General features: G+C 47.8%; 1 protein-coding gene and 1 non-coding gene across 2 annotated transcripts; both read left to right on the top strand.

The window, feature by feature from the left end:
- The first annotated feature begins 4060 nt into the window (after positions 1-4060).
- On the top strand, positions 4061-10409 carry Odc1 (ornithine decarboxylase 1). Its single transcript, XM_034514200.2, has 12 exons — positions 4061-4426; positions 6492-6587; positions 6675-6792; positions 7014-7187; positions 7332-7504; positions 7706-7840; positions 7924-8005; positions 8163-8246; positions 8857-9019; positions 9100-9212; positions 9295-9509; positions 9934-10409. Exons 3-12 carry the CDS (start codon positions 6691-6693, stop codon positions 10076-10078), a joined length of 1386 nt encoding a protein of 461 aa, XP_034370091.1. The 5' UTR covers positions 4061-4426; positions 6492-6587; positions 6675-6690; the 3' UTR covers positions 10079-10409.
- On the top strand, positions 5348-5484 carry LOC117717383 (small nucleolar RNA SNORA42/SNORA80 family). The gene has a single exon (XR_004607881.1). It is a non-coding gene; the product is annotated as a small nucleolar RNA SNORA42/SNORA80 family (small nucleolar RNA).
- Positions 10410-20373: the final 9964 nt, after the last annotated feature.

Here is a 20373-nt window from a genome sequence, read left to right as displayed (position 1 = left end):
ATCCTTCTATTGGTTCTTGGCAGACCCTCAGGAACCTAGTCCTATCAATGTTGTTGTCTCTTATATGCAAGAGCTCAATAGACATGGAGAAGGAGCACACCACCCAAAGATACTTAGATTCTTGTGTTTCTAATGCCAGAGAATACACAATAAGGGAGTTCTTAGCAGCCAATTGCTCATACAGAAACCACAGATGCCACTAAAATGAACCTCAGGACAGGAGTTACTTCACTACCACGTCCTGTGTGGCCACTGACCTGCCCCGAGCCTGCTGGGCTTGGGAAAGTCCTGTCCTAGTTTCCTCTACTGGGCTTGCTGTCTGGTTCCATCCCAGTAAGTTCTACCAGGGCTGGGTGAGGTAGGGCCATGATGTAACTTCACCCTTCATAATAAAAATACCGAGACTTCTACACATGGGTGTCTGATGCTTAGAAGAGATCCTCTGGAGCAGTGCCATCATTTCTGATGATGCCACCATTGCTCAGAGCAGCCTGGAAGCTGCCTTCCCTGCCTTGGGCACATCATTTGGATTATCAGCAGAGGCGGCACACTTTCTGCCTTGGAGGGAGGGTTTGATCTTTGGAGACACTCAGCACAATTCCAGGGCAAGTCTAGCATCAGTGAGTTACAGCAATGGAACACTATTTTGGGTCAAATATCCAGATGTGATTTGATTGTCTGGTGACTGGTCTCCATTGCTCAGGTATCTTGAGTTGTGCACCTTTAGCAGGGCAGGTGCTAATTTCTTTATGTGGACTAATATTAGGAACCTCACTTTAGTCTTCTCTTTTCTTTCTTTCTTTTCCTTCCAAGACAAGATTTCTCAGCGTAAGCAGACCTGGCTGTCCTGGACTTGCTTTGTAGACCAGGCCAGCCTCAAATCTATCTCTACCTCTCAAGCATTGGGATTAAAGGTGTGTGCCACCATGTCTGGCTAGTCTGTTCTTTTTCTAGAAGACAGAATATGACAGAATATATAAAGAGTTCTAGCTTGAAGCCAGGTATGGTGGGCCACACTTTTAATCCCAGCAGAGGCATACTGATCTCTTTGAGTTCAAGGTAGCCTATCTATGTAGCAGGTATACAACTCTGAGACCTTATCTAAAACAAACAATGCTTCAGGCTGCATGATCTCATCTTTGGGGAAGAAAGGAGTTGTTAGGAGGGATCCCATACCCTTCTCATGAACCAATGAATGAATGAAAGTTCTGTCTTGACTTTGCCAATACCAAATAAATGGATTTGTACATGATTGCTGATTATTCCTTTATGCTATTTAATTCTCCCCCAATAAGGGGTCCTCTTTAAATGTGTAACTACCACTTATACTTGGGAGGTGAGGCCGTAGATGGTCAAGGTCAATGCTCTACAGCATAAGAACCTGAGCCACATGAGATGCTGTCTTAAAAAATAAAGTTAGAGCTCCTAGAACTCAGTGTGTATTGGCCGAGTTCTCATTTGGCCCAACCATAGCCACTTGTAGAGATTGAGCTTGTACCCCCAAGGAGGGGAGTGAGATTCAGGACTTTACCATGGGCAAGTGCTGAGAGTCCCTAAGAAAAACAGAGATAGCCCCAGAATGTAGGACAGTAACTGAGAACACCCTGCTAATAGCAGCACCTACAGTGGTTTCATCCATCCTTCAGTGCCTCTGCACCAACCAAGCACAAACATCTCACTACTTGTCAGGGTAACATCCAGGGCATTGCTGTTTTATAAGGTCTCACCACTTTACTTTTGGGGGCAATGGCAATGTAACTCAGGTCCTCAAATTGCCCCTAGGAAAAAAGTGGCAAGCACTCTTGTGTGGAGTGGTAGCCTAGCCTTTGTTGATTTTCTCTTAAGGAAAATGGGTAGGGAAAGGGAGGAACCCGCTGTGAAAATAATGTTAGTAATGCCACTCGTTTGACTAAGACTGGGTTTAGTCACCACTGGTCTGTCTTCTTGAATGCAGGTTAGTAGTTGAGTCTTATGACTCAAGCTCAGCTGCCTTCAGACCGGCTTTGGGGACCTCTCCATGCTGGAGCCTGTCTACTACCAGCCAGCAGGGCCACTACCCCAGGAAATGGGCCCCTCCTTTCCTACCTTCTGTCCCCACCCTGACAGTCAATTGGATCATGCCTGGGTTTGGGCAGGAATTGGAATGTGGGTGGGTTGGTGCCATATACACACAGGCAGTTGGGTTAGAGCAAGAGTAGTTCATATAATTTGGAGCGGTCTCCTGGTCTTCCTGACCAAGACCTGTGCTCTCCTTCCCAGGTAAGGTTTCCAAAACTAAAACACTATGATTATCTCCCAGCACAGAGATAAAGATGCTAATTGAATGCTTGAGGCTGTGTGTTCTTTGATGGGTCAGAGCAACTAATTCTGTCCTCGGGGAAGAAAGGAGTTGTTAGGGGAGAATCCCATACCCTTCTGCTGTGACTGCTCCTGGATTATATAAAAATAAGGAAGAGTAAGGTGCCCAAGAGAAGAGTGTAATGCCCATCTCATCGTTGTATGGATATCTTGCTTGATGCTTTTGCGGTTCTTGCTTCTTTCTGCAGAAGCCATGATTCAGGGAGAAGTGAATCACTCGTTCGTTAGTTCATTCACTCATTCAACAAATATTCACGGACTATGCCCCAGGCCTGGAAGTGGGTACCAAGGTTTTCTCCCAGGACATTGTGGTTGTAAAAGACCCTTGGGTACACGAGACCAAGGCGGAAGGGGACTTGCACAAAACCCGCACAACAATTTGGGAGTGGGGCTAGATTGTGGATTTCCTCTAGGGACGTCTGAAGAAAAGCGGGGGGTGGGGGGGTGGGGGGAAGGATATTGTTTGTTTTGCTGTGTTTTTGTGATAGGGTCTCAGTATGTAGCTTTGGTTGGTCTGGAACTCTTTGTATACCATGCTGGTCTCAAATTTATAGAGATCTAGCTGGTCAGTGAAGGGACACACCTTTAATCCCAGCATTCCCAAGGCAGAGGCAGGCAGATCTTTGAATTCAAGGACAGCCTGGTTTACAGATCGAGTTCCAGTATAGCCAGGGCTACAACGAGAAGCCAGGTCTCAAAAACAACTCAAACCAAACAAAAAAACCAAAAAGCCTGCCTCTGCTTCCTGAGTGCGGGGGGACTAAAGGCGTGGGTCACCTGGCCCTTTGAAAAGCTACTTCAAGTTTTTTCCTTTGCTTTGCCGTGATTCAAGTTAGCTTTTGTTGGTACTCTTCTGGTATCCCAGGGTCTGGGCTGGGAGAGGGGTTTTAACTGAGAATTAACAAACCATTAACAGTGTATACATAGTAACAAATTGGAATACTCCTGTGTCTTTCCAATACGGAATATGTAAGTACCCAGTCAGTCCAACTTGTTCTTTAACAATGTAACTTTGGTGGATACAAATTCACTACCCAGACTCTTTTCGGGTCCAGGCTTCTCAAAGTGTATTACTTGCAGCTACCCTGAAAGACAGCGGGTGGCTTGAAACCCCACAACCTCTTACCTTGCCCCTAACACGCCTTTTAGTACGACTCTTGCTAAAATAGAAGGCGTATCTTAGAATGCAACTGGTGCCTAATATCTAGTTGGAAGCCACCAACATAACAGAGTGGCTCGCCGGCTTCTGCGGGCTTGTCTCTCAGCAAGCTTTCATGCATAAGCTTGGTCCTGAGGCCGGGTCAGTCTGCGCCAAAAGTCTAGTCTCCGTGGCCCGCACACAACTCCCGACCCAGCCATCCTCGGCTTGCACCTGAGATCCCGCCTGCCCCGCTTAGGGAATACCACACGCTGAATGCAATGCAGAGGAAGAGTTTTGCTAGTCTTCCAGGCCTGGGCTCAGCCGTTAGGAGCCGGGAAGGGGAGAGGGTGTGTGCGTAGGAGAGCGGAGACGACCGAGTCCAAGTGCGCATGTCCCGGCCGACTCCCGCCCGCTGCCCATCGGGCCCTGCGGCGTGCTGGCAGCCAGGACTGGTGGTGTGGTGCGCGTGCGCGGGCCTGCCGCAGGGAGTATCCGGCACGAGGCCGGGCGGGGAGCGCGGGCGGATGAGCGGGTGGGTGGGCACGCGCTGCGCCCCGCCCCACTGACGCGCCGGGCCCGCGCCTCCCGCCTCCGGCGCCCGGACCGGGGTTGGCCGCCAAGGAGTCCCCGCCCCTCCCCCGCGCCTCCCGGCCGGAACCGATCACGGCTGGTTTGAGCTGGTGCGTCTCCATGACGACGTGCTTGGCGTATAAGTAGCGGCGCGTCGCACCGTCGGGCTTTGTCAATCCCTGCAGCCGCCGCCGCCGGCCGCCCTCAGCCAGCAGCTCGGCGCCACCTCGGGTCGGCGTCTGCGGCGGGCTCGACGAGGCGGCTGACGGGGCGGCGGCGGGCGGACAGCCGGGCGCTCCTCGGAGTTCGACGGCGGCTTCTCCATGGGTTCGGGCAGCCGCGCCACTGTGCTGTGAGGTGAGCGGAGCGCGGGAGGGATGTGCGGCCACGTGTCGCCAGGCCCGGACTGCGGCCACCGGCGGGGGACACGTGGCCCAGGGCCGGTGACCTTGCGAGCCGCCGCCCTGAAGCCAGCTGCTTCTGGCCCTCGGCTGCAAGCCCTCGGATCCCCCATGGGAGTCCGCATCGCGTCAGCCGGGCTCGGCGCTCCTCTTGCCCGGGTGATGATGGAAGGCAAGCCCGCGGCAGGTGCAAGCAGCCGCTCTGCAGTTTCCTGCGCTTTCTTTAGTTTTGCTACGTGTACAGAGCAGAGCCGATGACCCGAAGTGGAAGTTGCTAGACCTAATTTGGGAGTCACTGCTAATGAATACCCATCAGCTGTGACTTGGAATTAGAACTCCTTGAATGACTTAGTGGTTTAGGGGAAACCGGGTTCCTGGCTGTCCCGGAAACCCGACTCGGAACCCTCAATAACTGGAAAAAGTGTGGGGAGCAGAGCCTGTCAGGAATGTCTGGGAGAGGACAAAGAATGCAGTGGCTTGTTTTATTCAAACCGAAGATCGGGCGGAATTTGACTGGTGGAATTCTTTTTTGTTTTAATTGGCTTGTATCTCTTCCAGAGTTACCTTCTTGTGCTAATTGTTTAACACACTATTAGCTTCTTCTCATACCAAAATGTTAGTAACATACCCCCCCCCCCCCGATTTCATGTATTTAGGCAAAATAGTAAATGGTATCTCAAAGCTTTCCAGGTTTAAGCCGGAGGGTTGCCTGGAAAATACTTAAGACCTAAAATTACAAAATTACTGGCAAAGCCCATTCATCAGTTGTAAATGGTATATAACAGTTGGCTGGCGCTCTTCTCTAGTCTTCACTTAGGAGAGATTTAGGCAGCTAAGGAAGTGCCAAACGTCTAAGACTTAAAGCGTGTTTTACCATGCATGGATTTGGATTTATGGCAGGCTCGTTCCCCCTGAGCCTCTCATAGTGTCCCATGCTAGAACAAACTCTGGCTCCTAACCATTGCCCGGCGTCCGTGCCTGTGAGCTGCTGGCACTGAAGTGGGTCACACAGTGGGAAGAAAAGTTTTACCTGGCCACTTGCTGTTGTCCATTTCATAAGGCCCAGACAGAATCTTTTATTAAGCGTGGTGATCTTGCTTATTTTTGTTAGTCATAAAGTTGGCCAAAAATTCCTTCCATAAGGCTATTGGATATCCATAACTAAGTGGATATTAGAAGGCACTTGAGGACAGTTGATTCCCAGAAGTGCTCATTTGGTAGGCAATACAGGCTCTGGAATGCTGATTTATGATAACAGTAACAATATACTGTGTTGAAGTCTCTCTCTCTCTTTTTTATGCTAGTACTGCATAAAAGTTTCCTTATGGAAAAGTTTGATGGTTTGTTCACTAAGTGTGAGTGTTCTAGATACCTGATGTTCTGTATTCACTAAAGATCAACATAATTCTTTTTTTTTTTTTTTTTTTTTTTTGGTTTTTCGAGACAGGGTTTCTCTGTGTAGCCCTGGCTGTCCTGGAACTCACTCTGTAGACCAGGCTGGCCTCGAACTCAGAAATCCGCCTGCCTCTGCCTCCCAAGTGCTGGGATTAAAGGCGTGCGCCACCACCGCCCAGCTTAACATAATTCTTAAAGTAGGAACCGACAAGGCATTTTTAGGGCTGCATGTAGTTATTGAAATGCCATTTGAAGTTTCTGAAGAGCTGGAATGGCTCAGAAAATAAAGCAGATAGGAACAGATAACATACTAATGTCAGTATCAATGGACTCTATGCAGATGCCTCTGAGACGCACATTCTGTGTTGGAGAGAGGCAGGGATTGAGATGTTCCATGTGTGTAGAGCTGTGGCATTCAGTTTTGAACAGTGTGGAATCTGATGTATTTGAGTACTTCAGAGGTTTGGGGTCCACTCTTCTGAGCACTAGGATTCCCACTCCACAGTTGATCTTCCTGTACTGGGTACTTCATTTCATGTGCTTACTCTGGTATACTGTTGCAGTGTGTAGCCTTTAGTGGTAAGATTCCAAGGGAGATAGCAACATCTTGTGTTTCTACTCACTAGTGTTTCCACGCTCCAAGGAGACAGCATTCAGAGTTCTTGGATAAGTTGGCCTTGTGAGAAGCTGACAATAATTAATTCCATCTCTAGGTTTTCTGTGTAAGTATCAGTTTCCTTGTGGATTTGTGTTGAAGCATTGCTAAGACTGCATGCATTCATGCTCACTTGCAGCTTACTCTGTTTCAGAGGCACATTGAGAACCATGAGTAGCTTTACTAAGGAAGAGTTTGACTGCCATATCCTCGATGAAGGCTTTACTGCTAAGGACATTCTGGACCAAAAAATCAATGAAGTCTCTTCCTCTGTAAGTACAGCTGCAGCTTTGCTGAGAGTTTCTAGCACCATAAATGAGCATGTCTTGCCAGAGAAACTAGAATTTGATTGACTGTGGACTGTCTAGTGGTTGGTCGTGCCATGGCAGCAACTGCTAACAGGGATAGGATTTGATTAAGGAAGACAAGGTTTTTTTCAGTGTGGTCAGCTGCAGGACTGTTAATGAAGTCCCTGAACCTGTTCTCATTCCAGGACGATAAAGATGCTTTCTACGTTGCGGACCTCGGAGACATTCTAAAGAAGCACCTGAGGTGGCTAAAAGCTCTTCCCCGTGTTACTCCCTTTTACGCAGTTAAGTGTAATGACAGCAGAGCCATAGTGAGCACCCTAGCTGCTGTCGGGACAGGATTTGACTGTGCAAGCAAGGTAAGAGTGCATACCCACCTCACGGAGTCATCACTTGTGTTAATAAGTGTTAATTTATAAGCTGAAGTGCACATGAGAACTTCATGTGCTTTTGTTTGTCAAACTCAGTCTGTATATAGCCCAACACTGATGTTCTCTTTTCAGACTGAAATACAGTTGGTGCAGGGGCTTGGGGTACCCCCAGAGAGGATTATCTATGCAAATCCATGTAAACAAGTGTCGCAAATCAAGTATGCTGCCAGTAATGGAGTCCAGATGATGACTTTTGACAGTGAAATTGAATTGATGAAAGTCGCCAGAGCACATCCAAAGGCAAAGTGAGTCTTCTGATTGATCACAAAAGGCCAGGCCTTGTAGGGCAGACTCAAATCTTGGTTCCTTTGTTCCTATACATAGTATATAGCTCTATGTATAGGAATAACCCTGGGTTAGACGCAAACTCACAAACTATACTTGGGAATCCTGAGTGTGGGTGAGCGTGTACAGAGAGAGCACTTACTTGGTGTACTTCCACCTAGGTTGGTTTTACGGATTGCCACTGATGATTCCAAAGCAGTTTGTCGCCTCAGTGTTAAGTTTGGTGCCACACTCAAAACCAGCAGGCTTCTCTTGGAACGGGCAAAAGAACTAAATATTGATGTCATTGGTGTCAGGTGAGATCTCAGTGATGTTATTGCAGACTGAGACGTTAAATTTTTGAGAACTAGTCACCAACATCATCCTGTTTCTATTTCAGCTTCCATGTGGGCAGTGGATGTACTGACCCTGAGACCTTCGTGCAGGCAGTGTCAGATGCCCGCTGTGTATTTGACATGGGAGTAAGTACATGTGCCTCGTGGGGGGAGGGGTTGTCTGAAATAACTACTGAGTCTAGAATTTGCCTCTTGTAGAAGCCTTCTGTATAACAGATTTTAAACCCATCTGTCATTTAAATGTGAATCTGGCAATTTGACTTCTGAATTTTCTTGGTTCTAGACGGAAGTTGGCTTCAGCATGTATCTGCTTGATATTGGTGGTGGCTTTCCTGGATCTGAAGATACAAAGCTTAAATTTGAAGAGGTAATTACAACATTCGTTAGTAACCTACAGAGGGTATTTTATATATAGAAAGTTCCATTTTGGTATTTTTACTGATATTAAAAGCTACCAAACAAATAAGTGGCCTGACATTGTGTTCCCACTGACTTGTGTGTCTATTTTTGAGACTGTAGCCCAGGCTGGCCCTGAACTTTCAGTCCTCCTGCGTCAGCAGCTTGTACTGCCGTTCCCATCTCCCATATATTTTCAATGTTTAGTCTCTTAGGAAATGAAGCCATTACTCAGAGCTTGTGTTAGTATTTGTACAATTATGTGAAGTTAGGCAGGGTGGGAGTTTTATGTTGTTGGCATGTATTTAACAGGATTATTTCAGCATTTGGCCCCTTTTTTGTAATTCATTTTGTGCTATTTAATAAAACTAGTCATAATATGTTGGAAAGACAGAGATGGTCCTGAGAGGGCAATGGGAAATGGTGTACAGACTGGTTTCCAGGGAGAGAGATGTTTATGTTGCTTCTGTTGCCCGATGACAGACCTGCTGGGTCATGTCCTGTTCCTTACACACAGCAGTGTGATCTTTCTCCTTTGTGTCAACTGCATAACAAATGGCTGCTCCCTCTCTCACTCCTAGATCACCAGTGTAATCAACCCAGCTCTGGACAAGTACTTCCCAGCAGACTCTGGAGTGAGCATCATAGCCGAGCCAGGCAGATACTATGTCGCCTCAGCTTTCACACTTGCCGTCAACATCATTGCAAAAAAAACCGTGTGGAAGGAGCAGAGCGGCTCTGACGGTATGTGCTGTCAGATGAGTCATGTAGGATAACTGAAAGTTGATATGCTGGGTGGTAATTAGGGTGATCTGTTTTTCTAGATGAAGATGAGTCAAACGAGCAAACCTTCATGTATTATGTGAATGATGGAGTGTATGGATCATTTAACTGCATTCTTTATGATCATGCACATGTGAAGGCTCTGCTGCAGAAGGTAAGTTCTGAGTGTATTCTCTAGCAGTGAGAATGATGGACAGGATTCAGAGATATTAAAGAACAATGACTTCCTCATACAGAGACCCAAGCCAGATGAGAAGTATTACTCATCCAGCATCTGGGGACCAACATGTGACGGCCTTGATCGGATCGTTGAGCGGTGTAACCTGCCTGAAATGCATGTGGGTGATTGGATGCTGTTTGAGAACATGGGTGCATACACTGTTGCTGCTGCTTCTACTTTCAATGGGTTCCAGAGGCCAAACATCTACTATGTAATGTCACGGCCAATGTGGTGAGTGAGATTTTGTGCCTGCTTGTTCTTTCAGTTGCTCAGTGGAATATTTGCCTACTATGAGCTAGTAGGTCAGCCTTGATTATAACTTGCTCAAGCTAGCCTTGTCTCAAGAAAAGTACTGAATTTGTGTCTGGTTTTTTCGTCTTTGATAATTTTACTTGAGCTAATGGGAATTCTTTTCAATAATACTGCTCATTTTCAGATTTTTACTAGGAAAGGTCTTAGAACTAAAAGCAATTTAGAATATTAATGTAACTAAAATCAAGTTAGCATATGTGACCTGTGGTTTCCTTAGTAGTGAAATGGTACATTGGATTGTTTCCTGGTGATGTAGTGACGAAGGGTGAGGCCAGGAGATCTCTTGGGAGGGTGCCCAATTTGGAGAAACACTTGGGTTTTGAATATATCTCTTTGTTTTTAGGCAACTCATGAAGCAGATCCAAAGCCATGGTTTCCCGCCGGAAGTGGAGGAGCAGGATGTTGGCACTCTGCCCATGTCTTGTGCCCAGGAGAGCGGGATGGACAGTCACCCTGCCGCCTGTGCTTCTGCTAGGATCAATGTGTAGATGCCATTCTTGTAGCTCTTACCTGCAAGTTTAGCTTGAATTAAGGCATTTGGGGGGACCATTTAACTTAATTACTGCTAGTCTGGAATGTCTTTGTAAGAGTAGGGTTGGCACCAATGCAGTATGGAAGGCTAGGAGATGGGGGTCACACTTAACTGTGTTCCTATGGAAACTTTGAATATTTGTTTTATATGGATTTTTATTCACTTTTCAGACATGATACTAACGTGTGTCCCTCAGCTGCTGAGCAAGCATTTGTAGCTTGTACATTGGCAGAATGGGCCAAAGCTTATGTTGTGACCCATTTTGAAAATAAAATATCTTGAAATAATTGGGCATTGGGGAATGTTTGTAAGTATCCCTTGAAGGCACAAACTTCTACACAGGCTGCTGCATCACAAGGCTGTGCCCTCTCTGTACAGCATCAGTCTGCTTAGCCCCTCCCAAGTATGTGCAGTTGGCTGGGAACTTTGTGCCCAGAGTCTGTTGGTAAGGAATGTCATCTGCCTAGTGACCTGTAGGCCTGGCCACTTCCTAGAGAAGGCATCTGAGGCTCTTTGAACCTTGCCTGCAGAAGCCCTGATTGTTCCTAGACCCTTGACTTCAGCTGCATCACCACCTAGTAACAGTTGAAAGCATTTGGCAGTCAACTTCCTGTAATAAATTCAACCAGCAACTACTGTGTTGTAAAATCTTTACCTTGACCTTTTATGTTTTATAGTCTTGGCTCAGTTTACACACCTATTGCCTCCCCAAAGTATGTCTGCTCTTAGCTAACATTGAAAACTTGTAGGTCAGGAGGAGGGGCAGTCATATCCTGTGGTCCCAGCACTGGGAGACCAGTGTGGGCCACACTAGACTCTACCTCAAGCAAAAGTTAGATGTGGCCTGAGTAAAGCTGCTAACCTGTGACTGTGTGTCCATGGGTCTGAGCTACCTGTCCCTCCATACAGGTGAAGAGGGAATCCCTTCTGGAACTGCTGCTTCTTCAGGGGCTCCTTCCCCAGGCACAGCGCTATGACTTTTATCTGCTAAGATGTGAACTTTGTTGGGAACCATTACATGGATGGAAGGGCCCCACCCCAGGCCTGGGTGTTTGGTAGTTTGGATAACGGGAAATTAAGGTCTCTCCAGCTCCTGGCAGCAATACATTTTTCTATAGACAAGTTTTAAAGATAGTACACCATATGATTACTGGAAATACATACTTAGCTGTGAAGGTGATGGACAGATGAGAGGACACAAAGGAAAAGGCTTTTTTTCTAAAGACTTAAGTTCCAACCTAAAAGCACAAACTGAAATGGCTAGAAGCCAGCCTGGAATTCACAGAAAAGTACAACTTAATTTTTGCTTTCTTGAAGTAGAGCCCCACTATGCTGGCCCCACTTGTTTTGTAGGTCAGGCTGCCCTCAAGGTGGTGATGTGTATGTGTACAATGTGGGTTTTGCCTGAGGAGCCCAGAAGAGGACATCAGATTGTCTGGAAGGGGAGTTCCAGAACCTGGGTCCTCTAAGAGCAGCCAGTGCACTTAACCATTGAGCTATCTCTCCAGCCCCCAAATAGGTTTTGTTTTTTAAAACATTTTTGACCTGAAGAAACAGTTCTTACCTGGCTGGCTGGCAAAGACAGTTTCTCAGCCCTAGGAGGCTAAAGGCTTTGGGTTCCTTCTTGCCATGAAAGGAGTTGAGTTTGGGAAGACAGGCATGCTCAGACAGGTCAGGAAGGCAGCTTTGACTTAGTTCTCAGCAGGATCCAATCCTGACCTGGAATATGTGTATGGAGACCAGAGACTGACCTCTGACCTCTGGTCTCTTCCTTGAACACTTCTCCAGTTTATGTGTGATGTAGAAGGGTGGGCAGTGCCAGGGGCTGCTAGGCCAGCAGCCCACAAGCCCCAGTGATCCCTCTCCACCTCTGAGACAGGTTCTCACCAGACCTGGAGCTCACAGACTATACTGACTGGCCAACAAGCCCCAGGGATCCTGTCTCCACCTCTGGGATTACAGGCCTCTGCCACCTTTGTATGTGGGTATGGGATCAAACTTGGGACCTCATGCTTACAGGACAAGCACTTTCCTCACTGGACCATCAGACTAGCCCCTGACACTTTGTCCACCGGTTCATTCCCTGTCCAAACAGTGGCAGGCAGGGGCAGCCAAGAGCATCTGTGGCCCTGGTACTGCTGTGGACTGAGTTGGGCCTGGAGCTGGGCAGACCCAGCTGAGACAGCAGGGCACAGTCTACCTAACTCATCGACAGTGGGAGTGAGCCAGTGCTACCTCTAGGACTTGCCCATAGGTGGGGCTTGCAGAGCCCAGAATTAACTGGCATTTCTCCATTTCTACTCTAGTTCCTGCCTTGAGCTCCTGACCTGGCTTCCTTCCATGATGGTTGTTTAGTTTCAGATCAGGACAGGGGACTGAGGCACACATTTTACATATCAAAGCAGACCTGGCCTCAGGTTCCTACTTGGCAAACCCTGCCCCCAACCCTGAACTTTCCAGCCCAGGGGCTAGGTTGCCCTTCCCCTCTAGGCGCTTCCCTATATAATCCAGACACTCTTTCTCTTCCCCCTCCGCTCTCCCAGTGGAATTCCCCTGGCCTCAGCCTTTGGGACCAGTGAACTCTGAGAGCAGCTTCCCAATAAACTTGCCTTTAATATAAAATCTGACCTGAATTAGCATATTTCACCAGCGGAGAAATAACCAGTTGTTGGTCTATAAGCCAAACAAACCTTTGCCCTCTCAAGTTGCTTTTGGCCAGTGTTCTGTCACAGCTACAGAAAAACTAATAACTAGGATATCCCTAGCTACACACCTAAAACATTGCTGCTGCTGGTGAGAGGTTTTTTATGTAGACTAGGCTGGCCTCAAACTCAGATCCACCTGCCCTTACCTCCCTAGTGCTGGTATTAAAGGTGTGCACCACCACTGCCCAACTGACCTAAAGTGTTTCTAAGGTGAAACTTGCTGGGCCTCCATGCTTGACAATCCATTGGGAGAAGGTGTAGGAAGCTGGGCTGACAGAGTCTGGGCAGGAGTGTGCCTCTATTAGGTAGCTGGTATGCTAAAGCCTGGGCTGCCTGTGATGTGGCCTGTTCCCTCCTGTTCCCAACCTGTCTTGGCAGCTGTGCATGTTCAGCTCTTGATTTATAGGCAGAGAGACCACATTTAGCAAGTAAATTTTAATATATTACCTGATCCTATTAAGAAACATTTGTGGTTTATCTCATTCAACTCGGCAGCTTGACAGGGCTTCTGAGTCTTAAAACACCAGGATCCTGGCCTTGGCTTCTGGGTGCCATGTTGCCTTCTGCAAGTCAGGTGTTTCTGTGGGCCTCAGCATCCTTTTGAGTCAACAGGCACAGGAGACAGCCAGGCTCTTAAGACCAGGCCCTGGGAGACTCAACTGTGCAGTCTGGGACAATCCTGGTTATGGCCACCAGGGGGCAGCAGCACCTAGTGTTTAAGGTGTAGCCAGTTGGCTAGGGGCCAAGCTCCACTCTGAAAGAAGACTCCAAGCTGACTTGGTTCCTTTCCAGATTCCCTCAACCCTCATCCCTTCCAGGGATCTCCAGTGGGTCGTCTTCGGCCTCCGTTTCATGGTCTCTTTGTCCCTTCAGTGAGTAAAGCCTACAGCCATGGCTTCCTGAAGTATTACAGGCCTTTCTCTGTGCCCACACATTTGTGAATGCAGATTTGGCCCACCTGTCCCCATGTGCCCTGAGAATTTGTGTGTCTCAGTGTAGTCTCTGCTAATTGGCTCTGAGCCAGAGGCAGAGCCCACCTAGGATTTTCTTTGTATAGTCCGGCCTGTACCACCCACCCACACCCATCCCGATACCGACCCTCTCCTTACAACCTCCCTGCAGAAGCCAGGGTCTTCTAGAGATGAGCCTGGCAACCATTTGCTTTCCCTCAGCTCTACTCTGATAGCTTGCGGTCAGGTCCTGTCTCTGGGAATCTCATCTGACTCAGGACATCACAGTGGGCCATTTAGTACTTCAGCTTTCTGGACAAACAGCTCCCATGGAAGACAAAGGTCTGGCCCGAGTCATCTAACTCATTCACGGTACATCAAACTTGCACCCGAGTCTCACAGAAAACTGAAGCTCTTGTTTGTACTCTGGTGCTTTCGAGCCAGAACACAAGAAGCCTTGCTTGGGAAGGTAAACGACAGGATGCCACGCAACCACTAGAACTGTGTTCCTCCTCGGGTGCCTGTACAGGACAGCAGAGGTTCTGGGATCCCAGAGGCAAGAGAGCAGGACCAAGGGACTTTTAGGAGGCTCCTCTTCCCTCCTTCCCCCGCTTTCCTTCTCTTCTTCCTCCTCCTCCACAAGAGTTGACTTCCAGAAGGAGAAAGAGCCTGTCGGGGACCCCTGCTGTATAGGTGAGAATTCAGAGTTCATTCTGGGGTTCTTTCCTCTACTGTGAGCTGGGCTTCTTGGCATGTGACCATCATCTGTGGGGCCACTTCCCTCCTCTTTCTCCTAGGCAGCAGTAGACTGGCTCCCTGAGGAGCCACACAGATTTAATGAGTTCCCGACAGGGCGGGGTCTGCAAGGACCCTCAGAGCCACATCTTAGTTTGTACAGAAAGAGCTGTAACCCGCGTTTTCCTTCTTAATTTTTTTTTTTAGATTGCTTTTTGTTGTTGTTGTTTTTGAGACAGGGTTTTTCTGTATAGTTCTGACTATCCTGGAATTCACTCTATAGACCAGGCTAGCCTCCAACTCAAGAGATCTGCCTGCCTTGGCCTCCAGAGTGCTGGGATTAAAGGCGTGTGTTGCCACCACCTGACTCCAGATTGATCTTATTCATGAAGTGACTAAGTACATTAGCAGCCCCGGCCGGCCTGAGCCTCAAACTCCTGATCATCCTCCTGCCTCTGGTTCCTGAGTACTGGAACAAGACAAATTACTACACTGGTGTAAGTGGTGTGTGTGCGCGCGCGCACGAGCGTGCAGAATTTGCCGCTTATCTTGGGATGGACGCTAGCTTCCTCGTGCCTTCAGGCTTGTTTGTACTGTAATCACTGTTGGCTCTGGGTCTCTGAATTACAGGGCTGACGACCTTAGGGTCCTCTAGTCCACCTTTACTGGTTCCATTCCACACACCAGTTAGCGAATCAACAGATTAACGCTCCCAGTCATCTCTCCTGTCCTCCAGTCACTTTCTCCTTCGTCATATGCATTGTGCTGGTTAGTTTTCTGCCACCTTGACACAGTGGTCATTGGGCAGAGGGAACCTCAACAGAAAATGCCTTCATCAGATTGGCCAGTGGGCATGTCTGTGTGGCATTTTCTAGATTAATGATGGATACGGGAGGACCCAACCCACTGTGTGTGGTACCGCCCCAGCAAAGGTGGTCCTGGGTTGTTTAAAAATGCAAATTCAGAAAAACATGAGTAAACCAGTAAGCAGAGTTCCGTAGGGGCTCAGCCTCCAGGTTCCTGTTCTCAATCCCCTACATGATGGATTGTAAACTGTAAGAAGAAATAAACCCTTTCTGCCCTGACTTGCTGTTGGTCATGGTGTTTATCACAGCAACAGAAAGCAAACTGTAGCACAGAGTGAAGTCCTGCTGTGACAGATCTGACCGTGTTGTTTGGGGTAAGGTTGGGGGTGTGGGGGATTGTAGAATAGTTTGGAACTTTGGGCTGGAAAACACATTGACTGCTAAAGCTATCACAGCTTTGTCCCTTTGAAATAGGGTCTCTCAATGAACCTGGAGCTAGGCAGGCAGCCCACCAGCCCCACAGATCCTCCAGTCTCTGCCCTCCACAATGCTGGGCGTTATCAGGATATGTGAAGCCATTTTTTACGTGCATGCTGAGTTCTGAACTCAGGTCATGATGCTTACACAGCTAACCGTAGCCACGGAGCCATCAGTGCAGCCTCCCTTACTGGCTATAAAAAACAAAAACAACAACAAAAAGATTTACTTATTTTTATTTACGTGCAAGGGTGCACCACATGCATGCATTACTTTCAGTGGCCAGAAGAGGTCTTGAATCCCCTGCAAGTGGGCATACAGACACCATGTGAGCGCCATGTAGGAATCAAGCCTGGATCCTTTGGAAGAGCAACCAGTGCTCTTAACGGCTGAGCCATCTCTCCAACTCCTTTTATAGCTTTTGCTCCCTCGACCCCCTCCACCCATAACATTCTAGGGCTCAAATTCTGGTCTTTGTGTTTGCAAGTGTTTCTTCACTGTCTCTACCCAAACTACAGCCTTCCTTGTCTGCAGCCTCCAGACGAAGGGGTGTACCCAGCAATTTAGCAGGGAAGCTGTCCTCTTAGACTGGCTAGAAGTTCCTGCTTTCTCCTGACTGAGAAAACAGGGCATAAAAGTTGCACCATTAGACAGAGTAAGGAGAGACTTGGATTTCAGGTAGGCTCATCCCAAGCGTGAATGGTTACCCAGGGCCATTGGAATTACTGCTTTACTCCACTCTCAGCTCGGGACTGGGTGTTCTAGACAGGGGACAGGGGACTCTGGGATGGTGCCATGCCACACATCCCTTGAGACAGTTTGGTCTCTGCCTGGCTGGCTGTTCTAAAAATAGCTTCTGCTAATGAAGGGAGCGCTGGGGTCTGGCTGGGATGGGGTGCTGGGCCCCATTCTCCTGCGAGCAGGCCCTGTCCTGAGCTCATCAGCTAAGCAGGTAATTATGCATGTGCTTTGTTCCCCGGCACAAAGGGGCTCTCAGAGAACTTCCGAGAGGTGCGGCTTCCTGGCTGATTTGATTTTTTTTTTTTTTTTTTCCCAGAGCTGGCGTGTGAAAGTCAAGCTGAACCTGCCTAATTGTGCCTGAGAAGGCAATTCAGAGAAGCTGCTCTTGGAAGGGAATCAGGACAATTAGCTCTGGGCTGTGTGGAGAAGGGACGAGAGCTCACCATGGTGAATGTCAGCCTGTCCCTGGGGAAGCAAAGGGCAGCATTGAGCGAGAGTGAAGAGGTGAATATCTTCTCCTGAGGCAGGGTTAGCACCCACATCTGCGATGGATGTGAGTGGTGGGGGTACAGGCGTGGGAGCCAAGGCCAGTCAGGAGAAGGCATAATTAGCCCAGTCAGGGTTGGATGCCAGTGGTCTTGAGCCACTAACACAACCCTGGAGCCTTAGCTTCCCTGATTCCCCAAATGAGCAACACACACACACACACACACAACCCCAAAAACCAGACCAGATGGAGCACGTTCATGCCAGGCATCAGTAGGCACAAGGCCAGGGCAGATGGTGCCAACAGGGCCTCCAGCAAACAATCCACAGCAGCTGTAGCCCTGGCCCTCCAGTGCCCAGGGGCCTGGCCGTGCAAGCCAACTGCTCTTCTCCCTACTTCCCCCACTGTGCCTGGACCAGGGGAAAATGTTATTAGTTCCTGTGACTCTTGGGGCTTCCAAATCCAAGAGCTGGGCATTTGAATCTGGGGAGGTGAGTCTGCAGCCTCTGAACTGGCTTTGTCCCTTTATTCAGGTCTCCATCTGGCACCGAGTAGGTGACAAATGTTTGTTCTTCCTATAGCATCAGGAAACTGAGGTCTATAAGTTCACCTCCCAGTCAATGAAATACTTATGTGTGTGTGTATCTCATTGTGTGTGTCACACATGTGGCTCAGTATGTATGTGTATCAGAGGGCAACCTCAGGTATTAGCCCTCACCTTCTACCTTGAAACAGTCTCTCTTGCTGTTGTCTTGGGCTCCTTCTCCCTGTAGGAGCACAAGAATTACAGATGCTCATATTAATGTGTCCAGCTTTTATGTGGGACTGGAGACTTGAACTCGGGTCCTCACACTTGGACAGCAGTCTCTTTTACCTACTGAGCCATCCTCCCAGCCCTGTGTGTCTGTTTTAGGTTTGTTTATGTGTGTGGATGTTTTGCCTGTAAGTATATCTATGCACCATGTAAGTTTCCAGTTCCCACAGAGACCAGCAGGGGGCATCAGACCCCCTAGAACTGGAGTTACAGGTGGTTGTGAGTTGCCTTGTGGGTGCTGGGAATCAAGCTCTGGGCCTCTGGAAGGACAGCAAATGATCTTAACCATTGAACCATCTCTCCAGCCCATTGTGTGTCTATTGTAGATAGAAATTTCTAGAGAGAGTTTTGACTACCTGCTTTGAAAGGAGACTAAGGTATATACAATTGGTTTTATTTGTTTTATTTTATTTTTCAAATTATTTCTTTTAGTTTTCAGGATTATAATCTGCTCAGGAGAAACAGTCTTGCCCAGGAAAGAGCACACCAATTGGTTATCCGATACTAAATGGTCAGTCCTGAAAACGTATATATCAATAACATTTTACACACTGGGAAGGTTGTACTTACGTATGTTTTACTCATCTTAAAGGGACGTGGCTAGCTCCATCTGTTAGGACAAGCCTATGGAGTAGGGCACCCATGTCTACACTCAGGTTGTGGCAGTCACACTTCCTGGCTGTGTTTCTCAGGTTAGACTCCATGTATCTAGAGGACTCAGAGTAGGCCTGGCCTGGTTCTGTGAGTTTTAACATCACTGCTGTGGTCATCATTGGATGGTCCAGGCTTCCACTGTAAAACCCAGAGAAGCTGGCAAGTGGCATGGGATGAATCCTGCCATGTGGCTGGAATGAGAACACCAGGGCTCGGGCAGTGTCCTCCAACAAGGGGCATGCTGGGCTTCATCTGATTGGTCTATGTTTGAGTCATGCTAGTTAAATAGGTGGGGGGTTGGTTGTTTGCTTGTTTGTTTGGGACTCATGTAGTTCAGGCTTCCCTCAAATTCACTGTTCAACCATGCTTACCCCTTAAATTTATAGTCTTCTGCCTCTTAAGTCCTGAGTGCCAGGACCACTGGGAATGCACCACCACGCCCAGTTTGTGTGCTGGGGATGAAGGGCCTCATGAATACTATGCAAATACTCTTCCAATGGATCCACACGCACACGCACACGCACACGCACCAATTAAGTAGTTTATTTTTATTCTTTGAATATTTGTACTTATTCTTTGATCATGTGTTGGCTGGTTTTATGTCAACTTGACACAAGCTAGAGTCATCTGAAAGGAAGGAAACCTCAACTGAGAAAATCCTTCTATAAGATCCAGCTGTAGGGCCTTTTCTTAATTAGCGATTGATAGGGAAGGTCCCAGCTCATTGTAGGTGGTACCTTCCCTGGGCTGGTGGTTCTGGGTTCTATAAGAAAGCAGGCTGAGCACGTCAGGAGATGCAAGCCAGTAAGCAACACCCTTGTGGCCTCTGCATCGGCTTCTGTGTCCAGGTTTCAACCCTGCTTGAGTTCCTGTCCTGACTTCCTTCTACGACGGACTATGATCTGGAAGTGTGAGCCAAATGAACCACCTTTTCCTCCCCAACTTGCTTTTTTGTCATGGTGTTTCGTCACATCAATAGAAACCCTAACTAAGACAGAGGCTATTGGTGAAAGTGCAACCTGGTAAAGCAAAGAACCCCAACATTTTGGAGACCGCAGGACTGTGGGATGACCATCAAAAACCACAGCTGGGGTTAGAGTGGAGCTGACAGGAGCCTAGCCGACAAGCTGTGTATAGATGTATAGATACCATAGAGGACAGAGCTGGAAAAGGGAGGAGCCCAGAAAATCATGAGTGAATCTCACACAATTGGGCTGTTATTTACACTGTTGGAGTTTGGTTTTGCTTTGTTCAGATTATGACAGTGCCTTGGTTCTTCCTTCTTCCCTCTTGAAGAAAGAAAGCATTTAATTTATTTTTGATTTTATAAGAGCCCACGGTTAAGAGACTTTTAATTTTAAGGGGCTTTGTATTTTAAAGGGACTGAATTTTTAAAGATTGGAGCTTTCAGAACTTGATATGTTTATATTATAATGTTGGTATTAAAGTGTCATCTTAGGGAAGAACAGGAAAGAAAAGGTTACGGCTTAATGATGTGTTGTGTGTCAAGTTTCCAAGGGGTCTATTGGGCTGGCTGGTTTTATGGCAGCTTGACAAAGCTAGAATCATAACCTGAATTGAAAAAAAAAAATGCCTCCATAAGATCTGGCTGGAAGACATTTTTTCTCAATTAGTGATTGGTGGGGAGGTCCCAGCTTTTTGTGGGTGGGACCATCCTTGGGCTCGTGGTCCTGGGTTCTATAAGAAAGCAGGTTCCGTAAGCAGCATCCCTCCATGGCCTCTGCATCAGCTCCTGCCTTCAGGATCTTGCCATCCTGAGGGTCTTGGATGATGAACAGTGATAGGGAGCTGGAAGGAGGATTAACCCTTTCCGCTCCAACTGCCGCCCACCGCAGAAAGAAGCTTCTCTGACCAACATTGA

Source organism: Arvicanthis niloticus, chromosome 11 (assembly GCF_011762505.2).
Source record: "Arvicanthis niloticus isolate mArvNil1 chromosome 11, mArvNil1.pat.X, whole genome shotgun sequence".
Taxonomy (NCBI): Eukaryota; Metazoa; Chordata; class Mammalia; order Rodentia; family Muridae; genus Arvicanthis; species Arvicanthis niloticus.
Note: the sequence above shows the minus strand (reverse complement) of the source record. Positions and strands in the feature narration are given on the sequence as shown.

Coding starts and splice junctions, on each gene's coding strand:
- Odc1 (XM_034514200.2), top strand. CDS start 6,691: ATGAGTAGCTTTACTAAGGAAGAGTTTGACTGCCATATCCTCGATGAA. Junction 7,188..7,331: donor GATTTGACTGTGCAAGCAAG/GTAAGAGTGCAT, acceptor TTCTCTTTTCAG/ACTGAAATACAGTTGGTGCA. Junction 7,505..7,705: donor AGAGCACATCCAAAGGCAAA/GTGAGTCTTCTG, acceptor ACTTCCACCTAG/GTTGGTTTTACGGATTGCCA.